The sequence below is a fragment of the Ictalurus punctatus genome, chromosome 4 (assembly GCF_001660625.3).
Source record: "Ictalurus punctatus breed USDA103 chromosome 4, Coco_2.0, whole genome shotgun sequence".
In the NCBI taxonomy this organism is placed as follows: Eukaryota; Metazoa; Chordata; class Actinopteri; order Siluriformes; family Ictaluridae; genus Ictalurus; species Ictalurus punctatus.
In genome coordinates this window covers 22,371,507-22,397,455 of record NC_071284.1, presented here as the reverse complement: position 1 = coordinate 22,397,455, position 25,949 = coordinate 22,371,507, and the positions used below count along the sequence as shown (strand labels likewise).

Genomic DNA, 25,949 nt, shown 5'->3' with positions numbered 1-25,949 from the left:
CCTGTGATTATTCATTTCAATTAATCAACATGTAATTATTCAAAAAATGAAAAGAAAAAACTTGCATAATCGAGCACCCCCTTTTACAATGGGGCATGCGACTTTGCTCAGAATTAACCAATAACATTCAAACTTGTGTTCAAACATAATTATCATACGCCTGCCATCAATTGTTAATCACAATCAAAGTGATTGTGATTAACCTCAAATAAAGATCAACTGTTACTGTAGGATTTTTTGATATCTTCAAATTGTTTCAACCGACCGATAACGTCATGGTCCACAAAGAGCTTACAAAGCATGTACGGGATCTCATTGTCGAAAGGTATTGATCAGAAGAGCGGAGTCATAGATGAACCATGGAACACTGAAGGCCACCATCAACAAGTGGAGAAAATGGGGCAGCACAGCGACATTAGCAAGAACAGGACGTCCCTCCAAAATTGATGAAAAGACAAGAGGAAAACTGATCAGGGAGGCTGCCAAGAGACCTACAGCAACATTAAAGTGCACCTATTATGGTTTTTCAAATACTATCTTTCATGTAGTGTGTTATAGAGCTGTTTGTGAATGTAAAAAGTGTGCAGAGCTTAAAAATCAAAAAAGCGCACGACAAACGGAGTTAATGACTCTTAAAAGAAGGAACTGATTCTGAACAGCTGAAATGAGTCGTTAGTAATTCCAGACTTTACTTCCTGTACTAACTTACATAGGTTTGTAAGAAAAAAACACGCCTCTGGTCTTCATTGGCTGCTTGTTGACAGCGGTAGACCAATCAGAGCAGTATGACCATACAGAGTATGGTCTCTGAAAGGAGGAGTTTAGAGTGAATCCTTTAGAACGGATCATTTAACGAGTCATTTGTGACACTTGGGGGGGGTGGGGGGGGGGGGGGGTTAACGCTGCAGTTTAAATTATAAGTACATTGAAGTGTTTTTTGACCTTGGATGCATATAAATCTATTGTATGAGACCTTTAAAACAAATTTAGGCACATTTCAAAACCATAATAGGTGCTCTTTAAAAGGAGCTGCAGGAATATCTGGCAAGTACTACTCACTCCCTGAATATAATCTCTTGGCAATAATCTCTTGTATTCCTCAAATGGGCTATGCGGTTGGATGGCTAGTTAGAAGCCTTTTATATATAATTTTTTTTTTTTTTTTTTTTTTAAAAAGAAAATAAAAACAACATCCAAGCATGCCTACATTTTGGGAAACTATATATTATGGTCTGAAATGACCAAGGCAGAACTCTTTCTCATGAATAGCTCCAAATATCTATCTATCTATTTTGGCTCAAAATCCAAAATCTGCAGACATCTGGAGAGAAATTTCACCTTCGAGCATGATAATGACACAACTCACAAAACCAAGTCAACAAGGAATGGTTTCAGAAGAAGATAAATGTTTTGGAATGGCCCAGTCAGAGCCCAGATCTATATCCTATTGAAAACCTGTGGAATGACTTGTAGAGGGTTGTGCACAGGAGATACCCTCACAATTTGATAGATATTTCTTGCAAGGAAGACTGGAATAAATTTGCCAAATCAATAAGTGTTATGTTGGTAGACCCCAAAAAGACTGAGTGTTAGTTAAGGGGTGTGCACGCTTATACAACCAGGGCACTCCAAGTTTTTCTTTTTCTCCCCTCCACCCCAAAATGCTTCTATTTCTGATATGAATTATCTTGGTGTACTTTTTTAATAATACATTTTAAGCCTGCAATAAAAAAAAAAAAAAAACTTTATTTATATTTATGCCTCTGCCACTAGGTGGTGGATACATATATCATGCAGATCCAGGTCCAGAGCTTCAGATAATGCTCACATCAAACATCAGAATGGGGAAAACTTTAAATCTCAGTGACTTTGACTGTGGCTTGCTTGTTGGTGCAGGAGAGGCTGTTTTGTGTATTTCAAAAACAGCTAAACTCTTTTGGATTTTCACACATAACATTCTCTTGTTTTTACACAGAATTGTACAATAACAACAACAACAAATTTCCCCTAAGCATCAGTTCTGCGGATGGAAACGCCTTATAGATGAGAGAAGTCGGGGACAATGGCCAGACTGGTAATAGTTGACAGGTAATCTAGGATAACTCAAATAATCACTCTTTACAACCGTGGTGAGTAGACAAGCATCTCAGAATGCACAACACATTGAACCTTGAGATGGATGTGCTAAAACAGCAGAAGACCACATTGGGTTCGGTCTGAGGCTACAGTGGGCATAGCCTTACGCGAAACTGGGCAGGTGAAGACTAGAAAAACATAATCTGGTCTTTTTCCAATATTCAACTCTAAACTTTTGCACCATTCTGTACAAATCATCTAGAGTATAGACTGTTGTGCATGAAAATCCCAGCCCAACTGGTACCAACAACCATGCCCTGCTCAAAGTCACAGCGTCAATCACATTCTTCAACATGCTGATGTTTGATGTAAACATTAACTGAAGCTCTTGACCTGTATCTACATGCTTTTATGCACTGCACCCACATGATTGCATGAATGAGCCAACGTACAGGTGTTCCTATTAAAGTGGTCAGTGAGTGTATATGTGTATAAGTGTAAATGTATTTCACATGGAAGCTGCTTTTATTAACACAATGATTGGATATTAAATCGAATGTATTTGCAAGCAATTTTTAACAATGTCTTGCAAGCTAAGTCTCACTTACTACAATATAGTTAATGAAATGAACTAGATATTTAATTCTTTGCAATTTTACACGCATATCATTTGAAATGACCAAAATTAGGTTGAATATTGTAAAATGTTGCTACCCTTTTTTGACGGTAGCTATAATTATTTAATTACCATATGTAATTGATCTACCATTCCTCTAACTATCCGATCTTTTACCTCCATCCTAAGATATTATTACTCAAAATATAGCTCAATAATACATCTGGCATAAGGGTAACTGGGTTGACAACAGCAACAATGTTTAGTATACAAATGTTTACAATAACGGCCTCTATCCTGCAAAATATCACTTTTTGGGTTTTTTTTCTTATTTTCTTTTTGAACCTTTTTTTTAGGCAAGTATACATTTCAACATTAAATATAAGAAGTGACGCAAAGCTATAATAAACTATTATTTACAACACTTTTTAACAGGTCAGTACAACAGACTTATTTTCACATAAAGATATGATTCATTTTATATCAATAAAAATAAGAGTATATTGTATACTATTTGTTATTTATTTGAATTTTCTTTGAGCTCTTGAAATGTTTGGCTTACCTCACTTTCATTTACTATAATCATTCCTTTAGATTAGAAATTCCTTTTTCCAATCATTTTAGTCTTCGCTACAGAAAAACGTCAAGACTGTTACTTTACGTTTCAACCCTGATGCCTTGCTAAGTAACACATCTGGCATCTCTTATCCCAGAACAAATCAATACTTATATTGACAGAACAAACAGACAAAATATACAGGTAGGAACGACAATTTTGGTACCGTCAATCAATTTTCAGATTTTGTTTCTGGATAAACTGTATTTCTCTTTAAACTGTACGAAAATAAAAAATATCAACAGAAAAATGTTTAGTTCGGTTTCTGTTCACTCCACTAGAGGTTGACAAAACCGATCCCATCGGCACTGATAACCGACTGCTGGAACTGTCGGTTATCTGCAAAAAACCCACAACCCGATTTCCCGGTTGCGTCCGTCGCAGGAGCGGCTGAGAAGCGTCTGCTGTCATTATTCAGTACGGGAGCTGCCTCTGGAGGCAAAATAAAAACTATCGCTGACAAATTTTGTTGTGTTATTTGAAGTGTTTTTTGATTCCTTTTAGACGTCTCTATATTTATTTGGAATGGTAAATGGTCTGCACTTATATAACACTTTTTTAACCTTAGCGCTTTACACTTGTTCTCATTCACACACACACACACACACACACACACACACACACTCTAATGATAGCAGAGCTAGCTTGCCCTCTGGAGCAACTTGGGGTTAAGTGTCTTGCTCAAGGAATCGAACCACCAATGATTAGTGGACAACCCACTCTACTACCTGAGCCACAGCCGAGTGTTACTATTCGGTTCAGTTTGGCTGTATGTCTTTTATTTACTTATTTACTTTATTCATAGGTAAAATTTATATATTAATGTCACTAAAAAAAAAGTACAGTACATTTTCATGGTACAGTCAGTACTGTTTATTTTTGTAATAAAGTTCAGCAGTGCTTGACATAATCCACGATTGTTCGACCTCTACACTTCACACTGTGTCATCATGATATACATGTCAGTTTTCCTCATAAGCCTTACAAACCCCACATCAACACGTTAAACCACGTCGTTTTCACCCACCCACTAACTAACTCTCTCCTATCATGTGACAGCTGCCAAAGTGGTGAGGGTGAAAACTAAGATGAGACACATGAGGCCAGCCATGAAGTCATTTCAAACTACTGCTCATGCTGCATCACGGGGCAGCGTAACACCGCTCTATCAACCCTCCTCCTCATACATGAGCTCACAGCCGCCAATAACTGGCTGGTGTAGTTGCGATTGACAGGAGATAGAGAGCATGCCATCCCTCAAACCCAGAAAGCACGATCAGCTGTGCTCGCTTGGCTTATTGGTTTTATTAATTAGGCACATTTGTAATTAAATATACATTTCTGAAATTAGTTCCAAAGTTCCGATTCAAAGAACACCAGTAATCATCTGGCAAAGTTTGTTGTTTATAATAGCTACAGGGGTTTTGATTTGGGGGTTTTTCCATTACCCTTATGACACGTAGTGTCTTGCCTTAAATAAAATAAACAATATCTTAAGCAGTTTTGCAAATTAGGAAGCTGACAAACCAATAACATGAAATCCTTCCTGGCATTATTTTTGTTGTTGTTTATAACAGCTATTGGGTTATTTTTGTTGGTATTTTTGTTGTTTATAATAGCTATTGGGTTCTTTTGATTGTTTATAATAGCTATAGTGGTTTTGTTTTGTTTTTTTCATTACCCTTATGCCCCGTAGTGTCTTGCCTTAAATAAAATAAACAATATCTTAAGCAGATTTGTAACTTAGTAAGCGGACAAACCGATAGCATGACCTCTTTCCAGTTTTTTGTTTGTTTTTTTTTTACGTAGGGTGATGTGTATCGTCACTTAATCCTCGGGCTTTATAAACTGATATATTTTACATCAAAAATAAGTAATAAGCCTAATTGTTTACTTTCACTTACCCGCATGTAACATTACCGGAAGTGGCCGGTTTACCAGCAGGGGGACAGTCGCTTAGCCGGTTAGCTGTACTTATCGACCATATAAACACAGCGTGATGTAAATGAAGAAATTAGATCTTTTAAAGAGTAAATTCGTGTGAATTTATTTCAAACGACCAAAAGGTATAATTCCATGCTTTTTTATTATTATTATTATTATTTCAAAAAAAGAACCCACAAACAGAAATGACTATAACTCGCACTTGCAGAACAGCAGCAACCTTTATCTTCGTCCAGAGTGTGTTTATTATTTCACGCATGCGCAGTGTGATCCGGGTAACGTCGCAAAACCGCGCCGTTTTATACGCATGCGTGGAAAATGTCGCGCATGCGCACCGCGAATCGGGTAGTGACAGCAGGCGCTCCCGAGAGTTGCGCGCAGTACTCAGTGAATGTAGCTACTGTACATACACACACACACACACATACACACACGCGCGCGCGCACGCACACACACACACACACACACACATACAAAGCTTTGACCATGGCGGAAGAAGACGACACGAAAATCCGGATTCTACAAAGTCTACGAGGGAAAATCTGTAAGTGTGAAATCCTTCACCTTCACTACTTTGTTAAATATTTGTTTTGGTAGAGGGTGAAACACACACACACACGCACACAAAAGTGTGTGATCGACACGAAGAGGGGCGCGGTAGGAGCAAAAACACACAAACATACCGTGGGGGTTAGAATGAGCTAGGGTCTGATGTGTGTAAATATCAACATAATATCAACCTGATCCGGATGGGGAAAGTGTGAAAGTCGGGCTGCGCCAGCATCAGGAGGAGTTCAGCAGCCGCTTTAGTGAAAGACTGAAACCTTTTAACACACGGCTAAAAGTTAAAACGACTCCACTTCCCCTTTTTAAAACTCTTTAAGCACCATCGGAGCTCTTTGGTGCCGAGCTGTAGAGCTAGATGATGTGTGCTGTACGTGAACAGTGGCAGTGAATCACCCTGTACCCGGAATGAGAAACGCACAGAGAAGAGAAATTCAGCAAAAACTTGCGAAATTCTGCTCACAGGAAGTCGCACTGCCTTTCAGCACTAATAATAAATACAGAAAGAAGATTATTTCATGTGAATCTGATGACACAGCACGGTGTGTAACTCACTACATGGCATATGTTTCTCTTGCTCCAGTACATGTTTAAATTCTCCACCAGCTCAGAAATATCAACACTACACGAGTTTTAAATTCTCTCTATAGATGATTGTCCAGAATTAATAATGGGGCTATCAGACATTATTGAAGAAGAAGACAATTAGGGACAAACAATACCGGGAGGCTTTATTCTGCTCAATATCCATAACATGATTAGTTATCACAAGGGAAAACACATAATCATAGAAAACAGGCTTTTCTTTACATTGTACAGTAGAAGAAGGTTGCTCGGTCACATTAATTGCCAGCGTTTTATATTAACACAATAAGATGATAGATAGATAGAGCAATAGATAGATAGATAGATAGATAGAGTTAAAAACATATGAATGAGGGGCTTGTGATTTAAGGCAGCCAATACAAGTTTAGTTAAAGTCACCAGTTTGTTCTCAGTCGATTATGTCTGGTTGAGGAAAGCAGAACGCCGTGATTGTAGTTATTAAGCATTTTGGCACCTTTCGAAGACTGAAGCTCGCCTCACACCGTCGCAGAAGCTGTATAAAATACGAGACAGTAAATGAGTCTTATCACTGTAGAAGCAGCAACAGGGAGCCATTAGAAATAGCCCAAACGTAAGTAGAGGTGGTTGGTGGTTGTATGTCCAGTATTAATCAGGTAAGGCTTAAACCAAACTTTTTTTTGTTTTTTTGCTTTAATCGTGTAAACATGTCGTGTAAACATGTCGTGTAAACACACCCTTACTATGAGGCTCTTTAACATGGCATATATTTATTCATGCGAATATGCAAAGGTTATTATTTTTTTTTTTTTTTACGAGCGTTCCTGAAAATGTAGGCAAAAGTCTGTGAAAGGTTATTTACCCTCTTTGATATGCAGTTATCATATCACAGTGATTTGCTTCACCTTATCTCTCTCTTTTTTTCTTCTTCTTCATCATCTTTTTTTTTTAACAATATCTTCAAACATAATTAAAGAAAAATACTATACTGAAAAAAAACACCCCAAAAAAGTATTGTTCAGTATGGCAATTTTTAAAAAAACTTTCATGGTTTGGTGAACAGATTTATGGAATTGCTTTCTCCGTAGCAATCTGTCTTCAAATCTGTCCAAGATCAGGACAGAAGACAGCTCTCCTTATGCTGCCTTGCTTTCGAATGGGACAGACTTCATCCCCAGAGCACAAATAGTGGCCAAAAATGCTGCCTAATTACACAGCCCACTGCCCAATGCCTGTATTTTCACATGATAACAATATTGTATGTGTTGAATGTTGAATGTCTAATTATGATGACGACGACGATGATGATGATGTAGCATTCACTCATTAAGAGGGCTCCATATTGAATGCTTTGGTATAATTTATATAAATATAAATTTCTCCATGAATTACAAGGCAAACGAACATTACAAAATCATTTTAGGTTATCTGCAAGTGTCATTCTGTGATTTTGGACACGGAACGTGTTGTGTTGGCGTTCACTTGCTGGGTGGGTTATCCATATTTATCCTACCATAGTGAAACCTTTAGGCCGGTGATCAGTAAGCCAATGAATTTTGACAAAATATTTTCATTATATCTATTTAATATCGCATGCGTTTTATTTCAGTATTGGATTTCCCTTTTTTTTTTTTTTTTTTTTTTTTTTAACACGTCTACACTTAGCTCACTGGTGTTAGACGAGCTCCTCATCATTGGACAAAATGGACTTTCATACGTCTTCTCTTGAATGTGTTTATGTTTGCATTAAAAACATTTTCCCAAGTTGCTCCAACTGGATGAGGGCAAATCCTGCAAACACTTGCAGTTATTGAGTTTGCAGATGATTATCAGTGTATTCACATACAACACACAACCAGGCATTAGACCTGTCACGATAATTACGTCATGGACTTATCGTACGAAATATGGCCTTGATCCGGATCATTTTTGCTGACCTCGATATCGCCCTTTGTGTTTACATGCGTGTTTGTTTACATGAACGAACATCACCGACATTTTAAACATTCACACTGCCTCTGCCCTTTTGTCTGCTCTAGGGCCGTCAAATGAAGATTCGAGCTTCACATGTTCCTCGAATTTAAGATAAAACACACATTCGAACGCAAATTTAAGATGTGTAGCAAGCACTGGTCATGTCGTTAATACGCTCTTTCCCTAACAGCGCACGGACAAAACACGGACAATGAATAACTAAAGTGTAAAGAATGCACAATATTGTATTATAATAGTGTACTCATTATAATGTTTTTGTAATGTATTTCAAGAGGTCTGGTTTTCCCAACAAGGGCGGTTTCACATCTATTTGTTAATATATAAAATGTGCGAATATTTGGTTGAATTTTTGCATTTTCTTGTCAACTAATATGCCGCTGATGAATATTCTATGCCATTTTTCTTCAGAAGATTAAAAACTATTTTTTGAACGTTCCAGTTCCAGTGTCTGAATATTCATAAGAGTTAAAAGATCTCAAACTATTATCATAATATATTATCATAATATCACTGGCATAAAATGACAATCATTTAATTTATTGTGATTATTTCTGGGACAATATATCGTGCAACAAAAGTAGTTAATGTGACAGGCCTACCAGGCATGTGGTAGTATAAAATATCTTTTAATGTTTTTCATAGTGGCCACTTATATATGTCAGAGCACGTTTGTCGTGTTCATCATGTTCACGAGGCTGTATAATGGTCTACGGGCCATTGTTTCGAAGCATGTGTGTCTCATAGTTCTGTTCATGAAATACATGGCAGTAGGAGTCATCACTTGGACCAGGGATCACGTCGCATCAGATCATGAGCACAAATCATAGGTTTTAATTAGGGCTGCATCAGGACAGGTAGTGATCTTGGGTAACGGTCCGAACATCATGCTTGTTTACTCGTAAAAAAAAAAAAAAAAAGCCCTCATACCACACAAAGTAAGCATAGCGTACATTATTGTACTAATGAACAGATGACATGAAATAACAGCGATCTGGACGTATCACAATTAATGATAGCGAAACAAATCAAAGCAGACCGCAAACAGGACTATACAAGTAACCTGATGGAACGTCTTACAGTATGATGTTTGAACAGTATCTCTAATAGAGAGCTTGAGAAGGCATGAAGAGCAGTGAGCATAGGCACTAAAAACGTGCGCAAGAAAGCATTGTGTGTGAACACGCCAAGGTGTTCGCAAACACAGAGAAATGTTTGCTTGTTAGAGCGCTAATTCTGTGAGCACTGAGACATTGGCACTTCCTTTCCTTTCCTTTTGACTCGCTTGTCAGCATCTGAGCTTTGCTTGCAAGTCAAGCTCAGGTTGGTCATCCTTAAAGATACAGTTTAAACACCCAGCATAAACCGCACTAAAGAAAACGTTCCATGATGCCCCTGATCGATACTAAGTAGAATACTCATTTTGGTATCACTATTGGTATCAAAGAGGATCAAAAACATCTACTCATTCTGGAAGAAAAAAAAAAAGTTTATATTTTAGGCTATGTTTTTTGTTTGTTTGTTTGTGTGGTTGTTTGTTTATTTAAACACCACTACTTATCGGAAGGTCATGAGTTCAAATCCCAGCACTTAACCCTCAACTGCTCCGTTGTATAAATGAGATAAATGTAAGTCGCTCTGGATAAGGGGGTCTGCCAAATGCCATAAAATGTAAATGTTTGTTTGTTTTTTTGTTTTGAGAAACAATTCTGTGTTTGTAATCGTGTAACCCCACAACAGCAATTCCATGCCTGCACTTTCCATCTGTTTTACAATCAGAAACATTTCTATGCCACTGGTGATATCACAGTGTATTGGTGTATTATAGTTGGTTGGTTGGTTGGTGGAGGTGGTGATGAAGCTGGATACGCTATAATGTGTTGGGTCGATGCACTACCACGTGTGCAGTTAGCGTACAAAGTGAGTGTTGAGTGTGTTTTAGACTGCCAGCGTGTCTGTGTCAGAGTGTGTTGGTTGTTCAGAGAGTTTATTGCTCATTACAGTGTTACTGATTCATGTGTTAAGCCTCAATCTTTGCCCCTTCCGAGTTAATCGTCTGCCTCGTAGTGAACATTTTCGTTACTGCTCTGATTAACCGTTATATTTTTTTGTTAGTACGTTTACATTATGGTTAAATCAGTGTTGATATTTTTCCTACAGTCTCTTTCCTGTGCTGTGCAAGGTATATCCGTCTGTCAATCACTTAAAAGACAAAATCGTTCTTGTTTTGTTTTGTTTTGGGTTTTTTATATATTTTTTTATACTAAAAATAAATTATTACTACCTGTTTCTGAAAGTCTCCCACGTTTTCACCATTGTGCATGTGTGTGTGTGTGTGTGTGTGTGTGTAAGGGGGGGAGGGGGGGGGTATTATTTCCAACAAATATTATGTTATATATCAGTTCCGGCGATAATTGCAAGAAAACACTGAAACACTGAGTTTTAATTTAGAAATATGTCACAATATAAAAGGAAAATGCTTGTTTCCATTTCCATTTCCTGTTGTGTGTTTTTATGGCCTTCAGTGAATGGAGTGTGTCATTTGGGACACATCCACAGTGGATTTACAATGGCAGTGTTTAATGGAAGTGTATAATGGAAGTGTTTGTGTTACCAGCACCACTGTTGAAGTGCGTGTGTGTGTGTGTGTGAGAGAGAGAGTGAGAGTGAGAGAGAGTGAGAGTGTGTTCATCGCTGTGTGCTGAGTGTATGACCGTGTGAAAGGTTGATTCAGTATTGAACTGAATGAGAGTGGTGAATGGCTCGTGTTCATTCACAAAATCACCTTTACAGTTTCATTATGCGTAGGAGAATATTCTGTGTTAACACCATTAACTTGTAGCCCTCTGTCTCTCTTTGTGTCTGTCTGTGTCTCACATTATGGTGATGCGTCAATTAGTTGAAAATTTGGGACTCACACAGTACATTTACATGGACAACAATAATCTGATATTAACCCGATTAAGACAATACTCTAATTAAGAAACTACCACGTAAACAGCGATTATTGATTATCTTAATCTGACTAAAGTCATACTCGAAGTAAACACAAATTGAATTAAGACACATGGAGTATTCCTGTTTTAGCCGCATTATCCACGTGCATTCAAAGCAACTCATATAAACACCTTAATTACAATATTGTTTTATTCAGAATAAGGTCAATAATTAGATTATTGCTGTCCAAACATAGTAAACATAGTCAGAGACAGTGCTAGCTCATTAAAGAGCATAAAGCATCTGAGACTTACTCTTAAAACTATGTTAGTAAATTTGTCAGAGCAACTCTTAGTGAGGAAGGGGAGTTAATCCTAAGTGGATAATATATAATAATAATAATAATAATAATAATAATAATAATAGCTGTAAGCAGCAATTAAGGGGGCCAAGCACTTTCAGGCCTCACCCCTTAGCGACAGAGGAAGACCAGAAACCATTGGGACTATGAGTGCTTGTTCCCAGGGAGATACACTACATTTGATGGCAGTATGTCAAAGCTGTTGCTGAGATACTGCCTCACTTCCTTTTTTTTTTCAGTAGCACTCCCAAAGCTGCAAATGAACCCAAAGCTTGTCTGATAATATATCTCATCGAAATTAATTAATTTTTTGAAGTTTGAATTTACACTTGTATATTTTTACAGGTTTCGTAATGTTTCCGTTTTTGAAGGACAACCCCCCCCCCCCCCCCCCCCCCCCTCCACATGTTTAATATCCCAGGTTCTACTTAAGTCTGATAAAGCTAGGGATGTGCCTGCTGCTTAATTTTTTAATATTCACATGTCTGAAAGAGTTACTGAACAAGAGTTAACTGTTCTGAGGAGAAAGGAGTTTTTACTGTGGTGTAATCAAGTATCGTTTTCACACGCAATTAAGCCTGCTTCCTGTCTGTCACGGAGATGTGAATGTTTGTGTTTGCCAGATGTAATATCAAGAAATGATGAACAGAAATGCAGAAATATTAAACCCACAGCAAAAAGCTTGAATGGATATCAGCTCAATATTTCAGCATGTACCCTGCTGTAGCAGCTCAGGCGATTGAAGTTAAATGTAATTGGAATTGTGAAGATGTAATTGGATTAAAGAGTTTTATGTGATTACAGTGGTGTTGGCATTTTTATGAATTGGTTATATTTACTAAGCATCATTTCAGTGCTTCCTGCGGGAGCAGCACCCGGTATATAAAGTGTGGTGGGGTGGTTGAGATGTGCCGCATGCAGCTTCACTTCTGGTGTAAAATGTGCTTATTCTGCAAATCAACTGGTGTCTGTTGTTGTTTTAAATTTGCTGTAAGTTTTGAAGGCGTGTCGTTGGAAATGTATTAGTTGTGCTTTTGTAACCCAAGAGCTTCGTATCTGACCACTCGCACTCAAGACTTTTCCCACACCTTCAAATTGTACACCAATGGCTGGCATCATAATACTGCCAGATACGATTCTTGTTCATTTTTCCTAACTGTCTTTATGTGGAGATAGGGCAAAATCTGTCTGTCTAACTAATGAATTCAAATACTAGCGCATCAAACTGTTAACCTGGGAATTTGAATGGCAGTGCACATCCCTAATTGAAGCTTGGGTATAGACAGTAAACCAGTCTGTACAGGATTTCACTTTTTTATTTTTGTGAATCGGTACGTTTACATGGGTAACAATAATCTGATATTAACCTGATTAAGACAATACTCTGATTAAGAAACTACCATGTAAATAGCGATTATTGATGACCATAAGTCATTTTGTGGATTCTGTGTGCTTTGTTTTGCGGAAAACTACTCGAATTGGCAAAATCGCACAAAAACCGTCTTCCACAGTGACTTTTGTTGGTAAACGAGACCTTTTAGCTGTACTCATATTCGACGCATATGAATCGAAGAGAGTTTTGGCTAAACGCGCGCTGTGATGACGTCACATGACGCGTCTCGGCCCAAATCTGTGGTAATTTCGAAGCTCCGACGAGTAATGCGGCGTTTTGCTTAATTCTGTGTTCATTTCTGTGATTCCAAGGGACGGATGAATCATTTTGCCTGATGTTCTACAAGGGCACGGAATAGTTGCCTGTCATTTATGTATCTATTTAATAATTAAATATAAATGAAACAAACCAAAGCAAAGTTCATTTCAACAGACATTTTTTTTGTTTTGTTGCAGCTTCATCTCAAATAGTGTTTATAAAATATCCATCCATCTTCTACCGCTTACTCCTTCTTCAGGGTCACGGGGAGACCTGGAGCCTATCCCAGGGAGCATTGGGCACAAGGCGGGGTACACCCTGGACAGGGAGCCAATCCATCGCAGGGCACACTCACATACACACTCACACACCCATTCATACACGCCAATCAGCCTACCATGCATGTCTTTGGACTGGGGGAGGAAACCGGAGTACCCGGAGGAAACCCCCGCAGCACGGGGAGAACATGCAAACTCCACACACACGGCCCCGGCGGGAATCGAACCCCAGACCCTCGAGGGGTGAGGCGAACGTGCTAACCACTAAGCCACTGTACGCCCGTTCATAAAAAATATATATATAATTTTTTTTTTTAATTATTATTATTTTTTTTTTATTGGATTGTGCTGGTATTACAGCACCAGTGCTATTCTATACAGTAAATGGGAATCCATTTGGCATAGCTACAAGTATTCTAGTATGAATTTGGCTTAAAGATGGTGGATGTTTTGGTGATCCCTTAAAAACATAAGCGACAGAAAGACTATATTATGGGTGAATCAATTAAAACGTATCAATTAAAACTGATTAAAAGGTTATGTCTAAAGAAAACTTTTTTGCTTTTATGCCAATGTATAGAAGTACTGTATACTAACAGAGTGTGATGCTGTTGTTCAAATGCTATGCATATATATATATATATATGCATATATATATATATATATGCATATATATATATATATGCATATATATATATATATATATATATATATATATATATATATATATATATATATATAAAATATATGTGTGTGTGTGTGTGTGTTACACACATTTAAAAGGAGATATGACCGCTCAGTCATATACCGTTACTGCTGACATATTAAAAATATTCAAAAGTCGTGTTTACCTAAGAGGAAACTCCTGAATATGACGTGTTGCGCTTTGATGCGAGAAATAATCGCAGTGCATGTAAGAGTCATTCATGCAGATTTATTTCCGGCTGCTACAGCTGTGCCTTCAGCCATCGATGCTTAAAGTCCCTATTGGGACTGAGAGCAATGTGTGTGTTTTGACCGCACCGTTTCCTGAAGGTACAAATGAACACTGCTTACCTTTTCAGGTAGTGTATTACCTGTGGCGCATTCTCGTGCTGTTGGTTGCTACAAAGCGTCATGCTCTTTAGTTGCTGCCGGCTGTTTCTTTAGATTTTACAGCAAAATCCCCGGTCTATCTTCTCCTCATCTCAGTAAACTATTCTGATGAAATTCTAAACCACATAGGGGATTGAGATACGTCTAACATCAAATTTGTGCTTCGGTTTCCACACCCTGAGGCATTTGTTTAGTTTTTTTTTTTTTCTTTCTTCCACTTGTATGCTAAGCTTGTTCCTCTTAGTTCTAAATAATCTGAACGTCATTTCTAATAGAAATGTGATTACCGGTTTAGCCAAGTTAGCACTGTTAGCGTGGTGTGAATTAGCAGCGTGTGATTAGCTACTTCAGCATTATATGTTTAACCTGTGCGATAGGCAACATTAGGCTTGTGTTGGTGGAAACATGAAATTTGCTGAAGTAGTTAAATGAGCATTGCTTGTTTAACAAAATTAACGTCACTGGATTTGGAGTGCTAGTGCTAGCTGGCTTGTCAGCTCTCCCCTATCATGTAACAACCTGTCAGGGATGGCAAGGGCTAACATGTGCTACCTTCAAGACATGTGAAACCAACTGTCACATCTTTTCATACTGCTGTTCATACAGTGTCATGGGGCACTCCGAGGAAAGCACATTCTGCCTTCTTCCACATGCATGAGCTCACAGGATTGGCTAGTGTGACTTTGATGTATGTCACGCCTCCCACCCAGAGAGCGCTGACAATTTTGTTCTCTAGACTCCCATGCATGGATGGCTGTGACATCACTGGGATTTGAATTTGCGAGCTCTCAAGGATAGAGTAAATGCTTTTCTGTTGCACCACTCGGGAAAAGCGACATCCTGTGGTGAATTGTTTTGTTTTTACCCCATTTTTCTCCTCAGTCTTGTCATTTGCCAATTCATACCCGCTAGCTAACTCACCCCATCACATGACAACAACCAACCGGGGAGTGTGAATGCTAGCTTGTGCTTCGTCCATTACACAAGTTCATGTTCCCAACCAGTTGTGCCTGCTCAAAAAGTCACTAGAAGTCACCAGATGATGTCCTACATATTCATTAAATCATCATGATCGTTTGCATATCAAAAAAATATGGAAGAGGATCAGAGTAGAATAGAATAGAGTAGAGTTTTATCAGATCAAAAAATAAGGAAGGAATGACAACAGCCAGGCCAGTGTGGTGTGATACAGCACATTGCACTTTTTGAACAGTTTATAGTTACAGTGCATCCGGAAAGTATTCACAGCGCTTCACTTTTCCCACATTTTGTTATGTTACAGCCTTATTCCAAAATGGATTAAATTCATTATTTTCCTCAAAATTCTACAAACAATACCCCATAAAGACAACGTGAAAGAAGTTTGTTTGAAATCTTTGCAAATTTATTAAAAATAAAAAAAACCCAAAAAAAGCACATGTACATAAGTATTCACAGCCTTTGCCATGACACTCAAAATTGAGCTCAGGTGAATCCTGTTTCCACTGATCGTCCTTGAGATGTTTCTACAACTAAATTGGAGTCCACCTGTGGTAAATTCAGTTGATTGGACATGATTTGGAAAGGCACACACCTGTCTATATAAGGTCCCACAGTTAACAATGCATGTCGGAGCACAAACCAAGCCACGAAGTCCAAGGAATTGTCTGTAGACCTCCGAGACAGGATTGTATTGAGGCACAGATCTGGGGAAGGGTACAGAAACATTTCTGCAGCATTGACGGTCCCAATGACCACAGTGGCCTCCATCATCCGTAAATGGAAGAAGTTTGGAACCACCAGGACTCTTCCTAGAGCTGGACGCACGGCCAAACTGAGCGATCAGGGGAGAAGGGCCTTAGTCAGGGAGGTGACCAAAAACCCGATGGTCACTCTGACAGCGCTCCAGAAGAACAACCATCTCTGCAGAACTCCATCAGTCAGGCCTGTATGGTAGAGGGACCAGATGGAAGCCACTCCTCAGTAAAAGGCACATGACAGCCCACCTGGAGTTTGCCAAAAGGCACCTGAAAGACTCTCAGACCAAAGATTGAACAAAGATTGAACTCTTTGTCCTGAATGGCAAGCGTCATGTCTGGAGGAAACCAGGCACCACTCATCACCTGGCCAATACCATCCCTACAGTGAAGCATGATGGTGGCAGCGTCATGCTGTGGGGTTGTTTTTCAGCGGCAGGAACTGGGAGACTAGTCAGGATCGAGGAAAAGATGAATGCAGCAATGTACAGAGACATCCTTGATGAAAACCTGCTCCAGAGCGCTCTGGACCTCAGACTGGGGTGAAGGTTCATCTTCCAACAGGACAATGACCCTAAGCACACAGCCAAGATAACAAAGGAGTAGCTACAGGACAACCCTGTGAATGTCCTTGAGTGGCCCAGCCAGAGCCCAGACCTGAACCCGATTGAACATCTCTGGAGAGATCTGAAAATGGCTGTGCAACGACGCTCCTCATCCAACCTGATGGAGCTTGAGAGGTCCTGCAAAGAAGAATGGGAGAAACTGCCCAAAAATAGGTGTGCCAAGCTTGTAGCATCATACTCAAAAAGACTTGAGGCTGTAATTGGTGCCAAAGGTGCTTCAACAAAGTATTGAGCTGTGAATACTTGTGTTCATGTGCTTTTTTTGTATTTTATTTTTAATAAATTTGCAAAGATTTCAAACCAACTTCTTTCATGTTGTCATTATGGGGTATTGTTTGTAGAATTTTGAGGAAAATAATGAATTTAATCCATTTTGGAATAAGGCTGTAACATAACAAAATGGGGAAAAAGTGAAGCGCTGTGAATACTTTCCAGATGCACTGTAGATTTAATGCTGTGGAACATTTGCGAGACAAGTTGGTTCTTGTTATCACTTATTTTATAATAACTATAAACCATAACCAAGTCATTCCTTCACCATTATCTCTTTTTATTCTTTGTTAAACACTACTTTAAAAAAAAAATAAAAAATCTGTTTAGTTTGTTATTAGTCTATATTATTAAGTCCCTGTGAACAAGCTGTTATTGTAGATACAATTATATATTAGGTAAGTGCATTACTGTAAACCTATTGTTTGTTACAGCCAAACTGCTGTCCAAGCCATGCTGTTACACAAAATTCACCCACACCATCTGACCAATCAGATTTGAGAATGCAATCATGCTCTGGTCATAGCAACACAAACTAACTACTTACAGGTCTATACTATACTGGATAAGTACTATAATTTGTATTGAGAATCACTGAGAAGAGAAAATTTTGATTGGTTGTTGGGAAGAATGGTGATCAGTGATTGGCCATAGGGAAGAATGGTGATTAGTGAATGGTCATGGGTAAGAGTGGTGATCAATGATTGGTCATGGGTAAGAGTGGTGATCAGTGATTGGTCATGGTTAAGAGTGGTGATCAGTGATTGGTCATGGGGAAGAATGGTGATCAGTGATTGGCCATGGGGAAGAATGGTGATTAGTTGAATGGTCATTGGGAACCGTGATAATCAGTGATTAGTTATTGGAAACAGTGGTGATCAGTGAATGGTCTTTGGGAAGAATGGTGATCAGTGAATGGTCATATGGAACCTGATGGTCAGTGATTGGTCATGGGAACAGTGGTGATCTGTGATCATTAGGAACATAGGCTCACCCAAGCACTCAGTCATGCTTTACACAATGATGGTGAGACACACACACACACACACACACACACACACACACACACAAAATCATATCTAGGGGCATTTTTTTAAATCCCAGCGAATCTATCTACCTAACACATTGTGATTATCAGCTGTTCCAGAATGTTCCAACTATTTCAATAGATCACTAGAGTTCTACGTTCTGAAGTCTACATTCTAGAACCCTGTAAATCTGAATGAGCACTCTCTGCTCTAATGTGGCTGTAGTAGGGGTGTGTGTGTGTGTGTGAGAACTTGTTTGTTCAGGCTTTGCCCTCTTGGTTTGCTACACTTCCGTTGCTATGCATACAGTGGCCCATGTTCGTTTCCCTCCAGATCGCACCTGTGTGTGTGTGCGTGTGTATGTGTGAAAAAGAGTAAGAGATAGAGAGTTAACTGCAGGTCATTGGTTGCTGTCACACACTCCCTAAAGCTTTACTTCTGTGAGATTAAGCTTCCTCTGTGCGTGTATATGACATCACACAATCAACAGTGTCAGAAAGTTATGTACTGAGGAATGTGTGTGTGTGTGTGTGTGTGTGTGTGTGTGTGTGTGTGTGTGTTAGCTTAGATTGGTTTCTCTTCTAGAATTACCTGGAATAGAGAACTGCACTTGCATAGACAGAGGCATGAACTGAAATTATGAAACTCTAGTATCAGTACTGATGTGTGTGTGTGTGTGTGTGTGTGTGTGTGTGTGTGTGTGTGTGTGTTAGGGGGTGTATAGACTAGTCAACTAGTCAATTAGATGCAGAATATTTCACTAGTCACTGTGTGGGAATTCCAACTAGTCAGGTGGTGGGGAAAAAACAGCAAAGTATTTCCTTTTTGCTTTAGTGGCACATTAGCCCTTTGATATGACTGTACATGGCGAGGTGACTGTGAGAACTACACAAGATCCCACTCAGCTGGTTTAGAGTCTGATCAGTGGGACATACCGGCTCAAAGAGGCCGATTCAGCTGCGTTTTCAGACACTATAAAACCCTCCAAGTTGCTGCTGTAGACATTGCAGCCTCCATCCATTTAGAAGCTTCAGGATTTCATCATCATTTAACTAGGACCAGTTCATCTTCACAAGCACATTTTCAGATCTGGTGCATCCTTAGAGTTGTTATTTTGCACAGGTATCGCACGAACTTATTTACTTTTATAGTCTCAAAAATTCGACAAAGCAGGAAATGTAATTTGAAACCTATGTGTTGCTCATAACTGAACTGCAGTTTGAGGTGCTCTTTACTGCACAAATAAACAGCCTGAAAATGAGGATGTTCTGAAATAGCCTTTTGCTTTAATTAGTTGACTTTTTTTTTCTTTCAAATTACAGGTCGAGTAGTTGTTTTTTTATGTTCTTTTCCAGGCGAGTACTGCAGCTTCTTTCAATTGTTGTTTGTTTTGTGGCGCTTCTTCCTTCAGTCTCCTCTTCAGGAGGTGAACTGCTGCCCAACTGGGTTAAGGTTTGGTGATTAACACGACCAGTCTAAAACCTTCCAAATTTACCCCTGATGAAGTCCTTCGTTCTGTTGGCAGTGTGTTCTGGGTCATTGTCTTGCTGCACAATGAAGTTCCTCCCAATTGGATGCATTTCCCTGTAAATTGGGAGAGAGATTGTTCTGTAGACTTCTGAATTCATTCTGCTGCCACCATCATGTGTTACACCATCAATAAAGATTAGTGAGCCTTTTCCAGAAGCTGCCAGTGTAAATCCCAAGCCTTTACACTACTTCCACCATGCTTGACTGATGAGCTTGTATGTTTTGGATCATGAGCAGATACTTTCTTTCTCCACACTTTGGCCTTTCCATCACTTTGTTAGAGTTGTCATCTCTGTATTTTTCTTTGTGAATTCCAATCTGGCTTCTTATTGCTGATAAATGGTTTGCATCTAGAGATATGGCCTCTATATTTCTGTACTTGAAGTCTTTTTCGAATGGTGGATTGTGATACCTTCACCCCTGCCCTGTGAAGGTTGTTGGTGATGTCACTGACTGTTGGTTTTGGGGTTTTCTTCACACCTCTCACGATGTTTCTTTCATCAACTGCTGTTGTTTTCCTTGATCTATTGAATTTAGGGTTAAGATTAGGTTTGGATATATATCCCAGGATCGTGCCCAGTGCTCCGGGATCAACTCCGCTTCCACCACGGCCATGATCAGGATAAACTGTTGCATCATTATATCATTTTCTCCATTGCGAAACATTCTGAAACAAAGAAAATCATGAGGAAGCAATTTCACTACCAGAGAAATGTAAAAAAATCAGCTTCAACTTCCTGTTCACTATATACACTCAGTACCTGTGTATTGAGATTCAGTCACACAGTGTACCCAGGTCTATCCAGGTCTATCTATGGTGCGTAAGCACAGATATGTGTTTAATTTGTGTATATTCTTTTCAACTCAGAATATGGAATTTATTAAAACAAACATTTGCTCAGATTTCTAGAGTACATACGCCGTGTATATTTATGCACAGCTTTGACCATGTGTACACAAAGCACTCAAGTGGAAAAATGTGTTTGCTTATAAATCCACCATCATTGATTGAGATTGTGCTCACGGTCCTGAATGCGACAGTTTCTCTTGGACCAAATGATCTAATTCCCCTCCAAGCCGCTAATGGCATTCTTCTTGCTGTTATGTTTACACACATATATAATATATATTTTCCACTGTTGTTTTCCTTGGCTGTCTTGTTTGATGTCTGGTTGTTGGTACACCAGTGGTTAATTTTTTTTTCAGAACATCCCAATTTTGTTGTATTGGCTATGCATAATGTTTGTGCTGTGGCTCTGATAGATTTTCCCTCTTTTCTCAGCTTCAAAATGGCTTGCTTTTCTCCCATAGACAGCTCTCTGGTCATCATGTTGGACTATCCTTTTTAACAACAAATGTAGTCTTCAAAGGTGAAAACTAGGACTCAGACCAAGAGTAGACATTTAGAGCTATTCATTCTTTAAACAATCAATTTAACAGGGCCCAGCTGGGCAGCAAGAAACACCTATCTGTCATATGTTCCAATACTTTTGATCACTTGTCAAATAGGTGGGTTCAAACAAATGGTGTCGTGTTCTACGTTGTTTAACACATCTATATGTAAATATGAGGAAATGACCGCTGAAATTCTGATCTATCATCTCATATTCATCTTTTGATCTCAAACCCAAATGTCTTGAATGTATAGCGAAAACAATAGAATTGGCCTTGCTGTTCTGATACTTTCAGAGGAGAAGGTACTATATTCACAATATATGATATTCATAATGTTATACTGATTCTTGAAGACATTTCTACTCAATTTACTACATTTTGAACAATTATCATCCTTAGTGTCCAAGTTAGAAATTAGACATTATATTTCTCTGTGTGTGCATGTGTGGAGACTTGTATAGGAGTGAGCTCTTAGACCAGGAGATGCAGTGCACTACTCACGGTGAAGGAGCTGTTATTGTAGCAAAAGTGATATCAAATCAGCTGGTTGGCATTGGATTTGGATTTTCTTTTAATTTTCTAAATATCACAGCCTTACCTTCAACCAACACTCTCCACTAAAGTGTGTGTAATAATTATTGGTTTGTATATGTGTAATGAATAATGAGGATGTCTGACATTTGTTATTTGAGGTGTGTGTGTGTGTGTGTGTGTGTGTGTATGTGTGTGTGTGCACGCATGTTTTTTCTGAATCAGTGTTTTGCTGGAAGCCGCAGTGCATTCTGGGAGGAAGCGAATACTTCTCGCCTTTAACCACATCTTACACACGATGCACTTTAATACACACATCTATGCACACACAGACACATACACATATAAACACAGAATAAGAATATCTGACAGTTTGGACACCTGCTTTTATGTGACAAAACCTGCAATTCTTATAATACCAATGAAAATAGCCAAGCGATTTCCTTTTGGTTATTGAGTTTAGGGTTAGGATTAGGTTTGGATATATATCCCAGGATCGTGCACAGTGCTCCGGGATCAACTCCGCTTCCACCATAGCCATGATCAGGATAAACTGTTGCATCATTATCATTTTCTCCATTGCGAAACATTCTGAAACAAAGAAAATCATGAGGAAGCAATTTCACTACCAGAGAAATGTAAAAAAAATCAGCTTCAACTTCCTGTTCACTATATACACTCAGGGGTGTATGTACACTATATACACACTTGTGTATTGAAATTCAGTCACACGGTGTACCCAGGCCTATCCAGGTCTATCTATGGTGCATAAGCTCAGATATGTGTGTAAGTTGTGTGTACGTTCTTTTCAACTCAAACTACGGACGTACGTACACCGTGTATATTTATGGACACCTTTGACCATGTGTACACAAAGCACTCAAGTGGATAAATGCATTCGCTTATAAATCCACCATCATAGAGTGAGATTGTGCTCACGGTCCTGAATGCCACAGTTTCTCATGGACCAAATGATCTAATTCCCATCCAATCCACCAGAGGCATTCTTCTTGCTGTTATATTTACACTTACTGCGTTTAGCAGACACGCTGATCCCAAGCAACTTACAGAAAAGCTTTGTACTCTCTATAAAACAAACATCCTCATGTTAGTTTACTAGGAAAGGGCCCGAGAATAACGTCAAGCTAAAACCCTGTTCAGGAAGTACGACATGAAAAGAAAACATGCACATCAAGGGATTTATTATTATTTTTTAAATAATTGAATTACATGCTTGGTGAAGAGGTAGGTAGAGGTAGGTTCGTTCCACCACCTGGACACCAGGACAGAGAAGCATCTTGATGTTTGTCTTCCTCGTACCTTGTGGGATGGTGGGTCTAATCGAGGCGTGCTAGGCGCTCAAAGGAAGTGATGTGCAGAGCAGGGTAGCAGTTAAAAATGCCATCAGAAAACGAATTCGCTTTGAGAACTCCGAAGGGTTTCTTTTTTTTTTTTAATGAACGTACCATGTAGGTAAATTTGTTCAATTATTACTCGGCAAATCACATAAAGTCGCAAAAGTACCTCCCCAAACTGCTAATCAGATCAAAATCTCTGCTTCAGGAAAAAAAATAGTTATTTTGTTTATGTCTGTCCAAGTGGCGCTAAGACAATGTCCAAGTTCTTTTGTTTAGGAACTCTTTAAAGAGTTATGTCCTACGTGCCATATATAGTTAATTGTGGTCTGTTTTTAAATGAACAGTGACATGGAGGCTACACACAACTGGTTGAACTTCATTACTTACTCGCATGTGTGGCTTAACTTAGGCCTTGTCTACATGATGTTGGTAAACAAGGAGCTTGGTGAAACTTGTTAAATTGCACACACATGGCCTCTTGTGCTTTGTAATATTTAATTGAAAATGTATACGTTTTGTAAAAAAAAAAAAAAAAGAAGTTTACCATTAATGATATGAAATTACTTACACTGTTATTTGCTCAAATTGTGCATGTGTGTGTGTCTGTTTTGGGTTTTTTTCTTTCAGGTGAAGGCCGTAACCTAGGTGTCGGTTCTGGATCGAATCGTCTCCGCGACATTGGTACATTTTGCACCATCAGTCTGGACCAGGAGGAAGTGTTCCGCACAAAAGTGTGTGACAGGAGTCTGAGGTGAGACACGCTCAGGAAGAGGTTCCATCTTCAATGCACCATGTATCTCATACCATATGCAGTGCTTCTATAGAAGTAGGAAGCTGAATCACTAAAGCCAGTATTTTATATGCTAAGTAGTGTATTGTGTACACTGAGAGTACACACACACACACACACACACACACACACACACACACTCACAGAGTAAGTGTATGAATGAATTCCAGTTTACTGTGTACTGGAGTTATCTGGTTTTTTAAGGCAACTCCTGCATCTCTCTCTATTTCTCTCCGTCTTTTACCGTCTCTCTCTCTGTGCCTTTCTCACTCTCTCTGTCATTCTATCAGTGTTTCACAACAGTGTGTTGTTCTCCGTGCTCAGAGGATTGTGACTCAGGAAGTGTTTCCACCCACGCGTTCCTCTCGCTCGCTCTCTCTCTCTCTCTCTCTCTCTCTCTCTCTCTCTCTCTCTCTCTCTCTCTCTCTCTCTCTCTCTCTTTCTCTCTGTCTATCCATTTTTGAATCTTGCTTTATCTCGCTCTCAGTTCAGTTCGATTCAGAGTGCTTTATTGGCATGATATATATAATGGATTGTATTGACGAAGCTGACAGTCACTCTGCATTAGTCTATTTCTCTCTCTATCTCTGTTTCTTTCTCTCTGTGTATTTTTTTTGTCAGTCTTTCAAAATCATTCTGACTCTTTCTTTCTCTCTTTTTTCTCTCTCTGTCCCCTTCTGTTTTGTGACTTGCTTTCCATGTTTGCTGCACAGTTTGAACCTTTTTCCACCTGTGATGTGTGTGTGTGTGTGTGTGTGTGTGTGTGTGTGTGTCTGTGTGTGTTTTCACAAGTGCACGCATGCGTGCTGGACTGCGTGGGCTGTGAGTGTGTAATGTGTTGCATGTGTGTGTGGGCGGATGTTCGTTCTCGTCTGCAGTATGTGCTGACCGCACTGACTCCATGCGCACACGGTCATTCTCCCTACTCTCCTAAATCTGTAGCATTATTATTATTATTATTATTATTATTGTCGTTGTTGTTTATTATAGTTTTATATATATATATATATATATATATATATATATATATATATATATATATATATATATATATATATATATGGAAACTGTTGGATTTTTTTTTACATATTTGGATAAGCAAACATTTGATCCTTGTTGAAACAGTGCCTGAAGCTGTTTAATTAATGAAGCTGATATACTTGAACCAAACCACAATTAAAAATAGGTGAAATATCAATAGGTGTGATATTCTTCTGTGGAAAAAGTAAGTACACCCTTGGCCTCAGAAGCTAGTATTGCCCCCTTTAGCAGAAATAACTTCTTGTAGGTGTTTTGCATAATTGTCCACCAGTCTCTAACATCTGCTTGCTGGAATTTTTGACCACTCCTCCATGCAATATTCTATCAGTTGCAAAATGTTTGACTGTTTTCTTGCATGTATTGTCCGTTTCAAATCCCCCTACCACATTTCAATGGGATTCAAATCAGAGCTTTGACTAGGCCAGTCCAGAACCCCCCTTTCTTCTTTTTGAGCCATTGCTCAGTGGATTTGCTAGTGTGCTTAGGATCATTATCCTGTTGAAAGGTCGACTTTTGGTTCAACTTCAACTTTCAGAGAGATGGCCTCACATTATCTTCAAGCACTCTTTGATATGATGCAGAATTCATAGTTGAATCAATGAATGCAAGCTGTCCAGTCCCTGAGGCAGCAAAGCAACCCCAAACCATAACATTTCTACCACTGTGTTTCACAGTTGGTATGAGGTGCTCCTCCTAAAAAGATGTCTTTGGTCTGCACCAAACATGTCTGTTGTTACTGTGGCCAAACAACTCTATCTTTGATTCATCTGTCCAGAGCACATTATTCCAAAAGGTCTGGTCTTTGCCTATATACTCATTTGCAAACTGCAGTCTTAGCAAAGGCTTTTTCCTGGCACACCTCCCATGCAGGTCAAATTTGTGCAATCTCTTTCTGATTGTAGAAGCATTTCTACAATCTTACTATCCGATAATTTGTTTAAATTTTGGGG

General features: G+C 38.9%; 1 protein-coding gene across 3 annotated transcripts in view; it reads left to right on the top strand.

Moving 5' to 3' along the window:
• Positions 1-5,601: 5,601 nt before the first annotated feature.
• The window catches only part of rasa2 (RAS p21 protein activator 2), a 59,205-nt gene continuing 38,857 nt past the window's right edge, over positions 5,602-25,949 (top strand). The window contains exons 1-2 of one of the 3 annotated variants that reach the window (XM_053678063.1): positions 5,602-5,796; positions 23,796-23,919. In XM_053678063.1, the coding sequence (XP_053534038.1) occupies positions 5,739-5,796; positions 23,796-23,919 (182 nt within the window). In that variant the 5' untranslated portion in view covers positions 5,602-5,738. The remainder of the gene's footprint in view (positions 5,797-23,795; positions 23,920-25,949) is intronic. The other 2 variants (XM_053678062.1, XM_053678064.1) reach the window with 2 other exon arrangements.